This window comes from Diplotaxodon limnothrissa, linkage group LG16 (assembly GCF_057381915.1).
Source record: "Diplotaxodon limnothrissa isolate DT_005_m linkage group LG16, D_limnothrissa_male_GT1.1, whole genome shotgun sequence".
Taxonomy (NCBI): domain Eukaryota; kingdom Metazoa; phylum Chordata; class Actinopteri; order Cichliformes; family Cichlidae; genus Diplotaxodon; species Diplotaxodon limnothrissa.
In genome coordinates, this window is record NC_140611.1 from 14,744,536 (window position 1) to 14,755,275 (window position 10,740).

General features: G+C 42.8%; 1 protein-coding gene across 1 annotated transcript; it reads right to left on the reverse strand.

Moving 5' to 3' along the window:
• Positions 1-544: 544 nt before the first annotated feature.
• Positions 545-10,305, reverse strand: lcmt2 (leucine carboxyl methyltransferase 2). The gene is made up of 14 exons (XM_085374513.1): positions 9,928-10,305; positions 9,204-9,328; positions 8,911-8,992; positions 8,402-8,582; positions 6,526-6,682; positions 6,184-6,373; positions 5,903-6,010; positions 5,068-5,155; positions 4,748-4,975; positions 4,424-4,660; positions 4,105-4,202; positions 3,700-3,887; positions 1,086-1,221; positions 545-895 (listed from the first exon to the last, which is right to left on the reverse strand). Exons 1-14 carry the CDS (start codon positions 9,973-9,975, stop codon positions 731-733), a joined length of 2,031 nt encoding a protein of 676 aa, XP_085230639.1. The 5' UTR covers positions 9,976-10,305; the 3' UTR covers positions 545-730.
• Between the last annotated feature and the right edge of the window lie 435 nt (positions 10,306-10,740).

Sequence of the window (10,740 nt, forward strand, 5' to 3'; positions counted from 1 at the left end):
TTCAATTCAATTTTATTTATACAGCGCCAAATCACAACAACAGTCGCCTCAAAGCGCTTTATATTGCACAGTAGATCGTACAATAATAGATACAGAGAAAAACCCAACAATCATATGACCCCCTATGAGAAAGCACTTTGGCGACAGTGGGAAGCAAAAACTCCCTTTTAACAGGAAGAAACCTCCGGCAGAACCAGGCTCAGGGAGGGGCGGGGCCATCTGCTGTGACCGGTTGGGGTGAGAGAAGGAAGACAGGATAAAGACTTGACATAAGTCCACTTTCAAGTATAAGTGCACTGAAAAGGCTTCTCAAGGCAAAGACTGGAATTAGTTGGGCTGACACCTTGTTGACAGCTAGCAGCTATGGGCAAGTCAGTCACAGCCACAGCCTTGAAACCCCTTAAATTATATAAGGGGTCTGTATAGTTAAAGGAAGAAATAAGTTATAAAGACAAAACATATCTCCGGAACAGGTTGTAGAAATGTTTATTTCTGCTGTAAAGTTGAACATTATAATATGGGAGTCTCTGCCTCGAGTGGCCACTAGAGGAACTACAGTTTCGGGCACTTCTGCTTCGGCACCCTGGAGGTTGCTGCTCGGTCAATATGAGAGGTTTTCTTATATAATTATGAAAATTACAATAAGAAGCAGGCACTTGTCTGGACCCTTCAACAGACTTGACATAAGTCCACCTTTTGGTACTTTATTTTGGAAATACTCAAGGCTGATTCAGCCCAGCATGAGTTTGAGGTCCACAGTGACAGGCTGAGGGTTCCAGTGAGTCCCAAAAGAGAAACAGTTTCCTCCTCCACCTATCAAGAGCAGCTCTGGATCTTCTGAGTCCGTCATCTCAGAGCAAAATGAGTGGAGCATCAGAGGCCAGGGCACTGAGGTCTACACATGACAGGACATACATTAGTAATTAACATCGGATAATTCAGTTCTGCTTTTCCTCACAGAAGTGGAACAGTGCTAGTTTTTAAGCAACAAACCTGGAGGCTTTAAGGCCTGAGGTCGATGAAGAACATTGGTTGGTGCTAGATTTCCTTTAGAATAACTATAAGTGCAATAAATGATCACTAACCGTGTCCAGACTGTACTCCATACTGCTGCACGTGGTGATGTTGATCACAACAACGCCTGGCACGCCGTCTGAATGCAGCCAGACTCCACCTACCACAACCAGCTTCTCACCACTCACATGGGCACAGTGAGAGTATCTAAAACGAAGCACACAATGGAAATCTCATCAAAGAGTTTCTTTAGCAGAAACTTGGTTAAATGATTCTGTTCGTGCCTTACGACGTATGTGTCGACGGGATGAGAGGAGGTGGAGGAAGGATAATCTCCAGTCATCATATGACACTTTATGCGTTAGCCGCTCGAAGTTTCAATCAGCTGCCAGAATGGCTAAAGCTGCTTTCCTATCTAAAATTATCACCACCAATGGAAACAACCCTCGAATTTTATTCAAAATTTTCAACTCTGTGGTAAACCCCTGCCCCTTTATGCCTCTGCCATGCTCCCCGGGCCTTTGTGAAAAATTTTCAAGTTATTTTTTGGATAAAGTCGCATCTCTTAAATCTACCCTCCCTTTGGTGACCGACCGTATGCCCACCCCCGATTGTTCCACTACTTTTTGTCAATTTGAACCCGTTTCTCTCTCTACTCTGAAGCATCTAATCGAGAAACTCAATAATACTAATCTTGTACATGATGTTCTTCCATCCCGTATAGTCAAGGATTGTTTTAGTACAATTGGACCTTGTCTTTTGTCCATATTGAACTCCTCCTTGCTGTCCGGCTATGTACCATTAGCTCTTAAACATGCCATAATCCAACCTGTTCTAAAAAAAAGTAATCTCGATCAAAATGATTATGCCAATTATAGGCCGATTTCCAAACTTCCCTTTGTGGCTAAAATTCTTGAGAAGGTAGTTCTGCTTCAACTTCAGACCTACCTGGATGAGAATAACATTAATGATAAATATCAATCGGCCTTTAAACAACACCATAGCACTGAATCAGCACTGCTTCGAGTTTTTAACGACCTTTTACTAATGGCTGACAATGGACGCCCCTCTGTCCTAGTGCTATTGGATCTTTCATCGGCATTTGACATGGTTGACCATAACATACTATTGGCGAGACTAGAGCACACTGTAGGCATCAAGGGCACTGCCTTGGATTGGTTTAAATCTTACCTCTCCGATCGGCTCTCTTCGGTTCACTTGGCTACCTCCTCCTCCTCCGCTGTACCTGTTTGCTGTGGTGTTCCCCAGGGATCTGTGCTAGGCCCTACCCTGTTCTCACTGTATATGCTTCCTTTAAGTGTCATTTTGGAGAAATACCACATTGCCTTTCACTATTATGCCGATGACATCCAGATCTATTTTGAGCTGAATGATGATCTAGCTATGTCCGTGAGTAACTTTCGAGAGTGCATGTGTGAGGTCAAGCAATGGCTTCTGGCAAATTTTCTTATCCTTAACGATAAGAAAACTGAAATTATGATCTTTGGCAGTGACGCTCTTCGTGCCAAACTTCATGATGCTTTTGGTTTTCTCACTAGTTCTTTCCCTGACACTGTTAGGAATCTGGGTGTGCTACTTGACAGCTCATTTAAACTTGACAAACAAGTATCTGCTGTCGTCAGATCTAGTTTCTACCAACTTCGCCTTATTTCCAGGGCCAAACATTACATCCCGCACAATGACTTGGAAAAGCTTATCCATGCCTTTGTTACGTCACGACTAGATTACTGTAATTCACTTTATTATGGTCTTCACTCTACCCTTTTACATAGATTACAGACAGTCCAGAATGCCGCTGCACGCATTCTAACTAAAACTAGGAAGTTTGCTCACATCACTCCCGTCCTTGCTGATCTGCACTGGTTGCCTGTGAAATTTCGTATTCAATTTAAAATTCTGTTGTTTACTTTTAAAATTACTAATAACACAGGGCCAAGTTATCTTAAGGAACTCTTAAATTCATATCTTCCTACGAGGGCCTTAAGATCTTCCTCACAGTCATTGTTGGTTCAGCCCAGATCTCGCTTGAAGTCTAGAGGTGATCGAGCGTTCGCTCTAGCTGCACCTGAGCTGTGGAACAGTCTCCCGATTGGCATCCGGGCGTCTGATTCTATTCAATCTTTTAAATCACGGCTTAAAACATATCTGTTTGAACTTGCTTTTTCTACCAGTTAAATTCTCGCCTTGCTTCTAGTGTGTTGTTCTAATGTTCTAATGTGTCTGGTTGTTTTGCGTTGTCCTGTGCTGTCAATGTTTTCCATCACTGTGTTTGATGGTTCAGCTTTACAGCTTTACTCTGCTATAGCTCTGTGCTATAGTTTATTCTTATTAGTGGTTTTTATCTGTGAACATAATCTCACACTTATATGACTCTGACGTTATAGTCTTAATTATTTTATTTTATTGTTGCGTTGCCTATGTCCTCTATCACTGTGTATGATGGTACAGTTCTCTTTGCTACAGCTGTGTGCTATTGACTGTTCCTATTAGTGGTTTTTACCTGTGAACATAATCCCACACCTATATGATTCTGATGTTTTAGTGTAAATCATTTTATTGTTTTATTGTTTCATGTAAAGCACTTTGGCATGCCCCTGGCTTTTAATGTGCTCTATAAATAAAGATTGTTGTTGTTGTTGTTATGGTGTCTGAGGCACAACAGACCTGGGTACAGGAGGGGGCTGTACATCTATTCTCTCCCAGCAGAAGCCTCTTTCAGTTGGTGTCAGGATTACCGTGTCATCCAGGGGCACTCCTGCTCTGCTCAGCCCTCCAAACACCACACCACCACCTTTATATGAGCATGCAGAGTGAGAGTGACGAGCCTCTGGTGCTACGCCCTCTACTGGGATCTGTAAATGACACCCAGTGGTCATGTATGAGTCATGTGCACGTTATGTTCTTGCTCCATACTTGTATTCTTGAAATCTACTAAATGACTCCTTCAAAATATACCTTACATATCTAATATGTGGAGGTTTATATGCATACGGGCCCTGTGTGATGTGATAATAAACTTGTGCGTGCAACATTAAGAATCTGGGTTTAAAATTGTAACAACAAGCAAACCTCAGTCCAGTGCTGCTGGTCGACACTCAGGAAGTATCCGTCACCCAAAACGGCCCCTGATTGGTTCTTTCCACCAAACACAAACACAAACTCTCTGCCTGCAGAGATGTGACAGGGAGTCAGTGTGTAACGAAAAAGCAGGGATGGGATAAAAGACTGGCAGAGAGAAGGCGAAGCAAAGATGTGAGAAAAGCATAAAGCAAAAGAACAAATGGAATGAAAAAAGAGAAAAAGAAAGAAAAAGCTACAAACAGGAAGAGGGAAAAAAAGAAAGAGTGTGAGGCAAAAGGATCCTACAAGACTTCCTGTTTTCCCTCACCTCTGTGTCTGGTTAGGGTAGCAGAGTGCCTCCATCTTGGCGGTGGTGGACTGCCTGTACACATCATCTCCTCCATACAAAGCTTCGGTGCATCTTGGCCCCCTGACTCCAGAGCACCACAGAGGCTAAAGGTCATTTTGAAAAGGCTTCTGACCGGGTTGAGTGGAGAGGAGCGACCTCCAAATACCACAGCACCCACTCCAGGTATAGGGGTAACTGTGTGGTAAAGTCGCACACCTGGGATAAGAAGGGAAAATTACTAACTTTTCCTGGCTAAATCAAGACCGGCTGCCCCTCCCCCAAAGAAAAAAAAAAAACCCTCACCAACATCTGCTGATGGCTCCACACTGACGGACCTCCAGCCTTCCTGTTCTCTGAGCAGGAGTCTGATCGCTGCTCTTCTGCCTCCTCTGCTGGAGCCTCCTGTTAGCAGGACCCACCCTGGCCTCACTGACGCAGAAGCCATCCCCAGCCCCTCCACGCATACCGGTGTGGTCCGAACACTCAGGGCTGTTGTGCTCCAAGAAGGGCCAACAGATGGCACAGGAGATTCTAAAGCAACAACACAACTTCAACATGCATACAGAACGTCCCATTTCAAATGCTTGTTAGTGTCAAGTCGAGGAGTGAAAAGTGAAAGCTACCTGGAGCTCGAGGGAGTAAAGCCTGCGCCATCAAAGAGCCTCGAGATGCAGTAAGGATGAAGTAATGGGAACATTTTTGGTGCCACTCCTGAGAGCAGACAGGTGAGGAGTCAGTGGTAGAATGTAGTTGTTCCGGTGTTGTGCCAAAAAATAAAATGAGGTTTTATATCTTCTTTATTTGAACTAACACCAAATTTTATGAAGTTCATTTGTAACTTTTCCATAAAGCTCTTCTTCTACAATCATTGAATGATTCTGATGTTAGCTACTGTGTTGACTGTTTTACTCTTTGTTTAATAGCAGGTTCAAAGATACTTATATTACAAATGATGAAGGTAAAAAGTAAGTGGTACGTGAGAGACAAAATAAAAGACGGGTGTAGCTTTCAGGTGTGCAGAGTGAAGCCAGTGTGAAAGTGCCCGGGTTCAAAACTAGAGCATTCTATGGTGAGGTGAAAGAATGAACCATTGCTCCAGCATGCCGTCCATAACGGTTCCCAAAAACCACAGAGAGTGGGCCAGACTGGACACACTCTCCCCTCATAGTTGGAAACTGTAGAGTCAAATAATCCTAACATCTTCATTGTGTGCACTCCTCCCCACAGAGGCTGACACTCAACTACAAACACAGATCGCTTCTTGAATAAGCACTGTGGTTTTCAGCTGTACTAACATTAATTGGAAAAGAGGTTTTCTAAAGGTCACAACAATAAATAAACTTTCGGCAGCGGTTTAGTGATAAATGACAAAATGTGTCATCCAAACCAAATCAAGTGAGCTCTTCTGATCAGTAGTGCACACTTTTATAGAAGATGCAATGCTGAGACCCAGCTGACCTCATATTCATCAAAAGGCTCCAGGCTCTCCAATCTGCATCTCTCCTCCTCAGGGACCAGCCCGAAGAGGAAATTATTCATATCCAGGCACACGCACTCTTCCCAGCCCTGGAGACAAAGACGCCATATATTTAACCTTCACAGGAGGAACAGGGACGTTTTGAATATGCCTCGACTGTGTTTTTTTTTTTATTCAATTGGTACCTGGGTCTGAGGTATTGTGCTTGTTCAAAGAAGTGAAAAGATACAGGAAGTGTCTTGTGTATAGGTTGTGTACTGACCTTGTCCAGGAAGCGGTGCCTTTGTGCGGCGGTGTCTGGGTATTGTCGAAGTGCATGCAGAGTTGAATTGAGTTTCTGGAAATGCTCCTGCATGATCTGACCAAAGGGATCGTGCGGATGGATCTGCTCATACATAACAAAGAGAGACTGTGGCAGGAGCTTTGCTGCCCAACCAATGATGGCATCAGACCTGAAAGACACACAACATCCAACGGCTTTAAATGTGATTTGCTTTGATCATAAATTCTCAGTTTTTGCTACATATTGCCATCATCTAACTAGCGTTACACGCCCAAGTGTATGCAAATTCATCTCTAGTTCACATTTTATACATTACTGCACCATTGTGTTTCCATGTAGGTGAGCACCACTTCAGAAAGAATCAGGGTAGGGGCAGCCCAGTCCAGCCCAGCTACACGCAGAGCCTCTTCCACCTTGGACTCCTCTCTAACATCCACTCCTAACAGACGGTACTGACTGCTGGACACATAGACAGGTCCTGAAGAAACACAAGCAGCCATTCACCAAACTAAACTATGCCATACTAACCTCTTACAGTGGGGCAAAAAAGTATTTAGTCAGCCACCGATTGTGCAAGTTCCCCCACCTAAAATGATGACAGAGGTCAGTAATTTGCACCAGAGGTACACTTCAACTGTGAGAGACAGAATGTGAAAAAAAAATCCATGAATCCACATGGTAGGATTTGTAAAGAATTTATTCGTAAATCAGGGTGGAAAATAAGTATTTGGTCAATAACAAAAATACAACTCAATACTTTGTAACATAACCTTTGTTGGCAATAACAGAGGTCAAACGTTTACTATAGGTCTTTACCAGGTTTGCACACACAGTAGCTGGTATTTTGGCCCATTCCTCCATGCAGATCTTCTCGAGAGCAGTGATGTTTTGGGGCTGTCGCCGAGCAACACGGACTTTCAACTCCCGCCACAGATTTTCTATGGGGTTGAGGTCTGGAGACTGGCTAGGCCACTCCAGGACTTTCAAATGCTTCTTACGGAGCCACTCCTTTGTTGCCCGGGCGGTGTGTTTTGGATCATTGTCATGTTGGAAGACCCAGCCTCGTTTCATCTTCAAAGTTCTCACTGATGGAAGGAGGTTTTGGCTCAAAATCTCACGATACATGGCCCCATTCATTCTGTCCTTAACACGGATCAGTCGTCCTGTCCCCTTGGCAGAAAAACAGCCCCATAGCATGATGTTTCCACCCCCATGCTTCACAGTAGGTATGGTGTTCTTGGGATGCAACTCAGTATTCTTCTTCCTCCAAACACGACGAGTTGAGTTTATACCAAAAAGTTCTACTTTGGTTTCATCTGACCACATGACATTCTCCCAATCCTCTGCTGTATCATCCATGTGCTCTCTGGCAAACTTCAGACGGGCCTGGACATGCACTGGCTTCAGCAGCGGAACACGTCTGGCACTGCGGGATTTGATTCCCTGCCGTTGTAGTGTGTTACTGATGGTGACCTTTGTTACTTTGGTCCCAGCTCTCTGCAGGTCATTCACCAGGTCCCCCCGTGTGGTTCTGGGATCTTTGCTCACCGTTCTCATGATCATTTTGACCCCACGGGATGAGATCTTGCGTGGAGCCCCAGATCGAGGGAGATTATCAGTGGTCTTGTATGTCTTCCATTTTCTGATGATTGCTCCCACAGTTGATTTTTTCACACCAAGCTGCTTGCCTATTGTAGATTCACTCTTCCCAGTCTGGTGCAGGTCTACAATACTTTTCCTGGTGTCCTTCGAAAGCTCTTTGGTCTTGGCCATGGCGGAGTTTGGAGTCTGACTGTTTGAGGCTGTGGACAGGTGTCTTTTATACAGATGATGAGTTTAAACAGGTGCCATTCATACAGGTAACGAGTGGGGGACAGAAAAGCTTCTTACAGAAGACGTTACAGGTCTGTGAGAGCCAGAGATTTTCCTTGTTTGAGGTGACCAAATACTTATTTTCCACCCTAATTTACGAATAAATTCTTTACAAATCCTACCATGTGGATTCATGGATTTTTTTTTCACATTCCGTCTCTCACAGTTGAAGTGTACCTCTGGTGCAAATTACTGACCTCTGTCATCATTTTAAGTGGGGGAACTTGCACAATCGGTGGCTGACTAAATACTTTTTTGCCCCACTGTACATCTTTTACCTGACAAATAATTTTTTTAAACCACTACCAAGAAAAAAAAGACAAACCTGTAAGTGACGGTGACTGGGAGTCTATCATCCCCCTTAGTGTTATATTAGAAGTGATGAGGGCAGCCTTGCGCTGAGAGACATCAGGAAAATCTACCTCAAACACAACAGCCCCGCTCAGAGCTCCATCTCCACGTAGGCGGAAATACAAAGAGTCGAAGCCCGCACCCAAAGACAAGATCTAAACCAGGGAAGTGAGGTTGAAAAATAAAGACACCAATCGGAATGGAAACCTATACAAAAGATGGGAACATTTGGTAACATGGAAGATGATGGCAGCCTTAAAGAGAAAAAGCTTTTTAAACATTAAGTCAGTGAACGTTGAGCATTTTTAAATCATATTTGACTCAGATTCTATAGACACTTTTTGTTTTCCTTTGATCAGTGAAATGACCACTACTCTGGATAATGATTTAAAATAACTGCTCTAGTAAGTGCCAAGAGGTATTACATGATTACAAGTGACCTGCTTCCAGAAAGACTGATTGGACGATACGCTGACAGCTTACCTGTCTTTCAGGGCATTTTTCTGTAATCTGAAGGAATTTCCTCACACAGTGGTCCACAGCTTTCCAGCGCACATAATAGCCCCTGAAACATCCAAAGAAACTTTAATTTACACAAGACATTTTTACCCAGTACCCCCTGCCAGCTACATACATACATACATGTGGTGTGCATCACCTCCCCTGCACATGAGAGTAATTCTATTGCTGCTGCTTACTGTATAAATTTTGTTTATAGAGTAAACCATCACCACATACATCCGAGGTGCATGAAAGAAGAGAAAACAATATCTGACCTGTTGATAAGCGGCGCTCTCCTGGCCACTTTGCACACAAAGTGTTGAAGGAAGGCGTCGTTGAAGTAGCCCTGTGCTGCAGCAGACACTTTGCTCACCACACTGCTGTCATTGGTTCCCTGCACCTGTTTTAAGGAACAACAAAGAACCAGCAGAAATAAATCTCCCAAAACACAGTGCAAGACTTTTTAAGACCTTTAATGATCTTCTTTCTTATCCTTCCATTGAAGGATGTCACATATACATACAAATGTTGCATATACTCATATCATCATTTTAAAGTATGCACATGTGCAATGAGACTACTGTTACAGGGGTGGATTCTCAAATTAAACATGGCCACAGATTCAAATAATGAGGTTAGCGCATGCATGAGAAGTCCCTAAAGTTTTAGGTAAATATGACTTATTTTTAACTGTGAATCATGCAAAGCTAGTCTAGGGTTCAAGAAACACACAGAGCTGTACTGTGATACATCTTATTCTATTACATATGTACTAGTAACCATCTGGCATGTAGTGCTGTAATAGACAGAGACTGAGCTCATTTTTAATATCTTCTTACACATCTAATATTTTTTGAATACAACCGCAATATTGTGGTTCAACCATCAGCAGCAATATAATTGACATCGTGTACTTCATAATATAGTAGAGCTAAAGTAAACAGTGGTGTGTTTACACATAATACTGTTAAGTACTGTGAATAGTGAAACAACACTTACGGCGGTGTCCCTCCCCTTCTTCTGCGCTTTTCTGTTTGTTGCTGGCATAGTGACGGCAAGTTATCGCATAACGTCACAATGAAACACCTCCACGTTTCCCACAATGTCTTAAATAAAAACAGACCGACACATTTGTGTGCCTGCACAGCAGTGCACCGGTGAAAACAAGTCAAACATCCTTCACGTGGTATTGACTTCCGAGATATTTCCCAGGATTTCTCCGGCGCCCCCTGCAGCCCGGAGGCTGCAACAGAAAACCACGCGGCTAATCACTGAAACTCCATTCAGACACCAACAGGAAATGTGTTGGTGTCTGTGCCTCGATTATTATGATTATCTGCTAGTTATTGAGCAACTTTTGTCGCCATTAAAACATTAAAATTTGACTAAAAGCTAAAAGCCTCGGGTTAATATTATCAATGACTGCCATATTTTTCTATTTTCAAAAAAGGATTTAAATCTTTGTCGAAAATAAAGGCAATAATTAAATTATACAATGCTTTGTGCATTCGTACAATGATAAAAAGTTTAGTCTCTTTTTTTAAATGGACATTCCGGAATTCTATTGTTTGTGAAACCATTTACCAGGTTTTTTTTTAAACTATGTATATATATATTTAAATTTAAATATTAACTTTAGGTAACGCTCCTTAGAGGTTATCAAAAATAATAACCTTCAGAGGAGCTTCTAGAAGGTTGCCAATATATTACCCAAAGAATTCACTACAATAACCCCGTCTACGTTTCCTAGAATACATTTTAAAGATCGGAAAAAATATAAGCAGACGAGAAAGAACGTTTCCAGAGGGGGTG

What these genes read in the sequence shown, in the direction of transcription:
- lcmt2 (XM_085374513.1), bottom strand. Translation starts at nt 9,975, where the DNA reads ATGCCAGCAACAAACAGAAAAGCGCAGAAGAAGGGGAGGGACACCGCC. An exon ending in AGAGCGCCGCTTATCAACAG is followed by an intron (nt 8,993 to 9,203) that starts GTCAGATATTGT and finishes TGGATGTTTCAG; the next exon opens with GGGCTATTATGTGCGCTGGA. An exon ending in GGCACCGCTTCCTGGACAAG is followed by an intron (nt 6,011 to 6,183) that starts GTCAGTACACAA and finishes CTTTGTCTCCAG; the next exon opens with GGCTGGGAAGAGTGCGTGTG.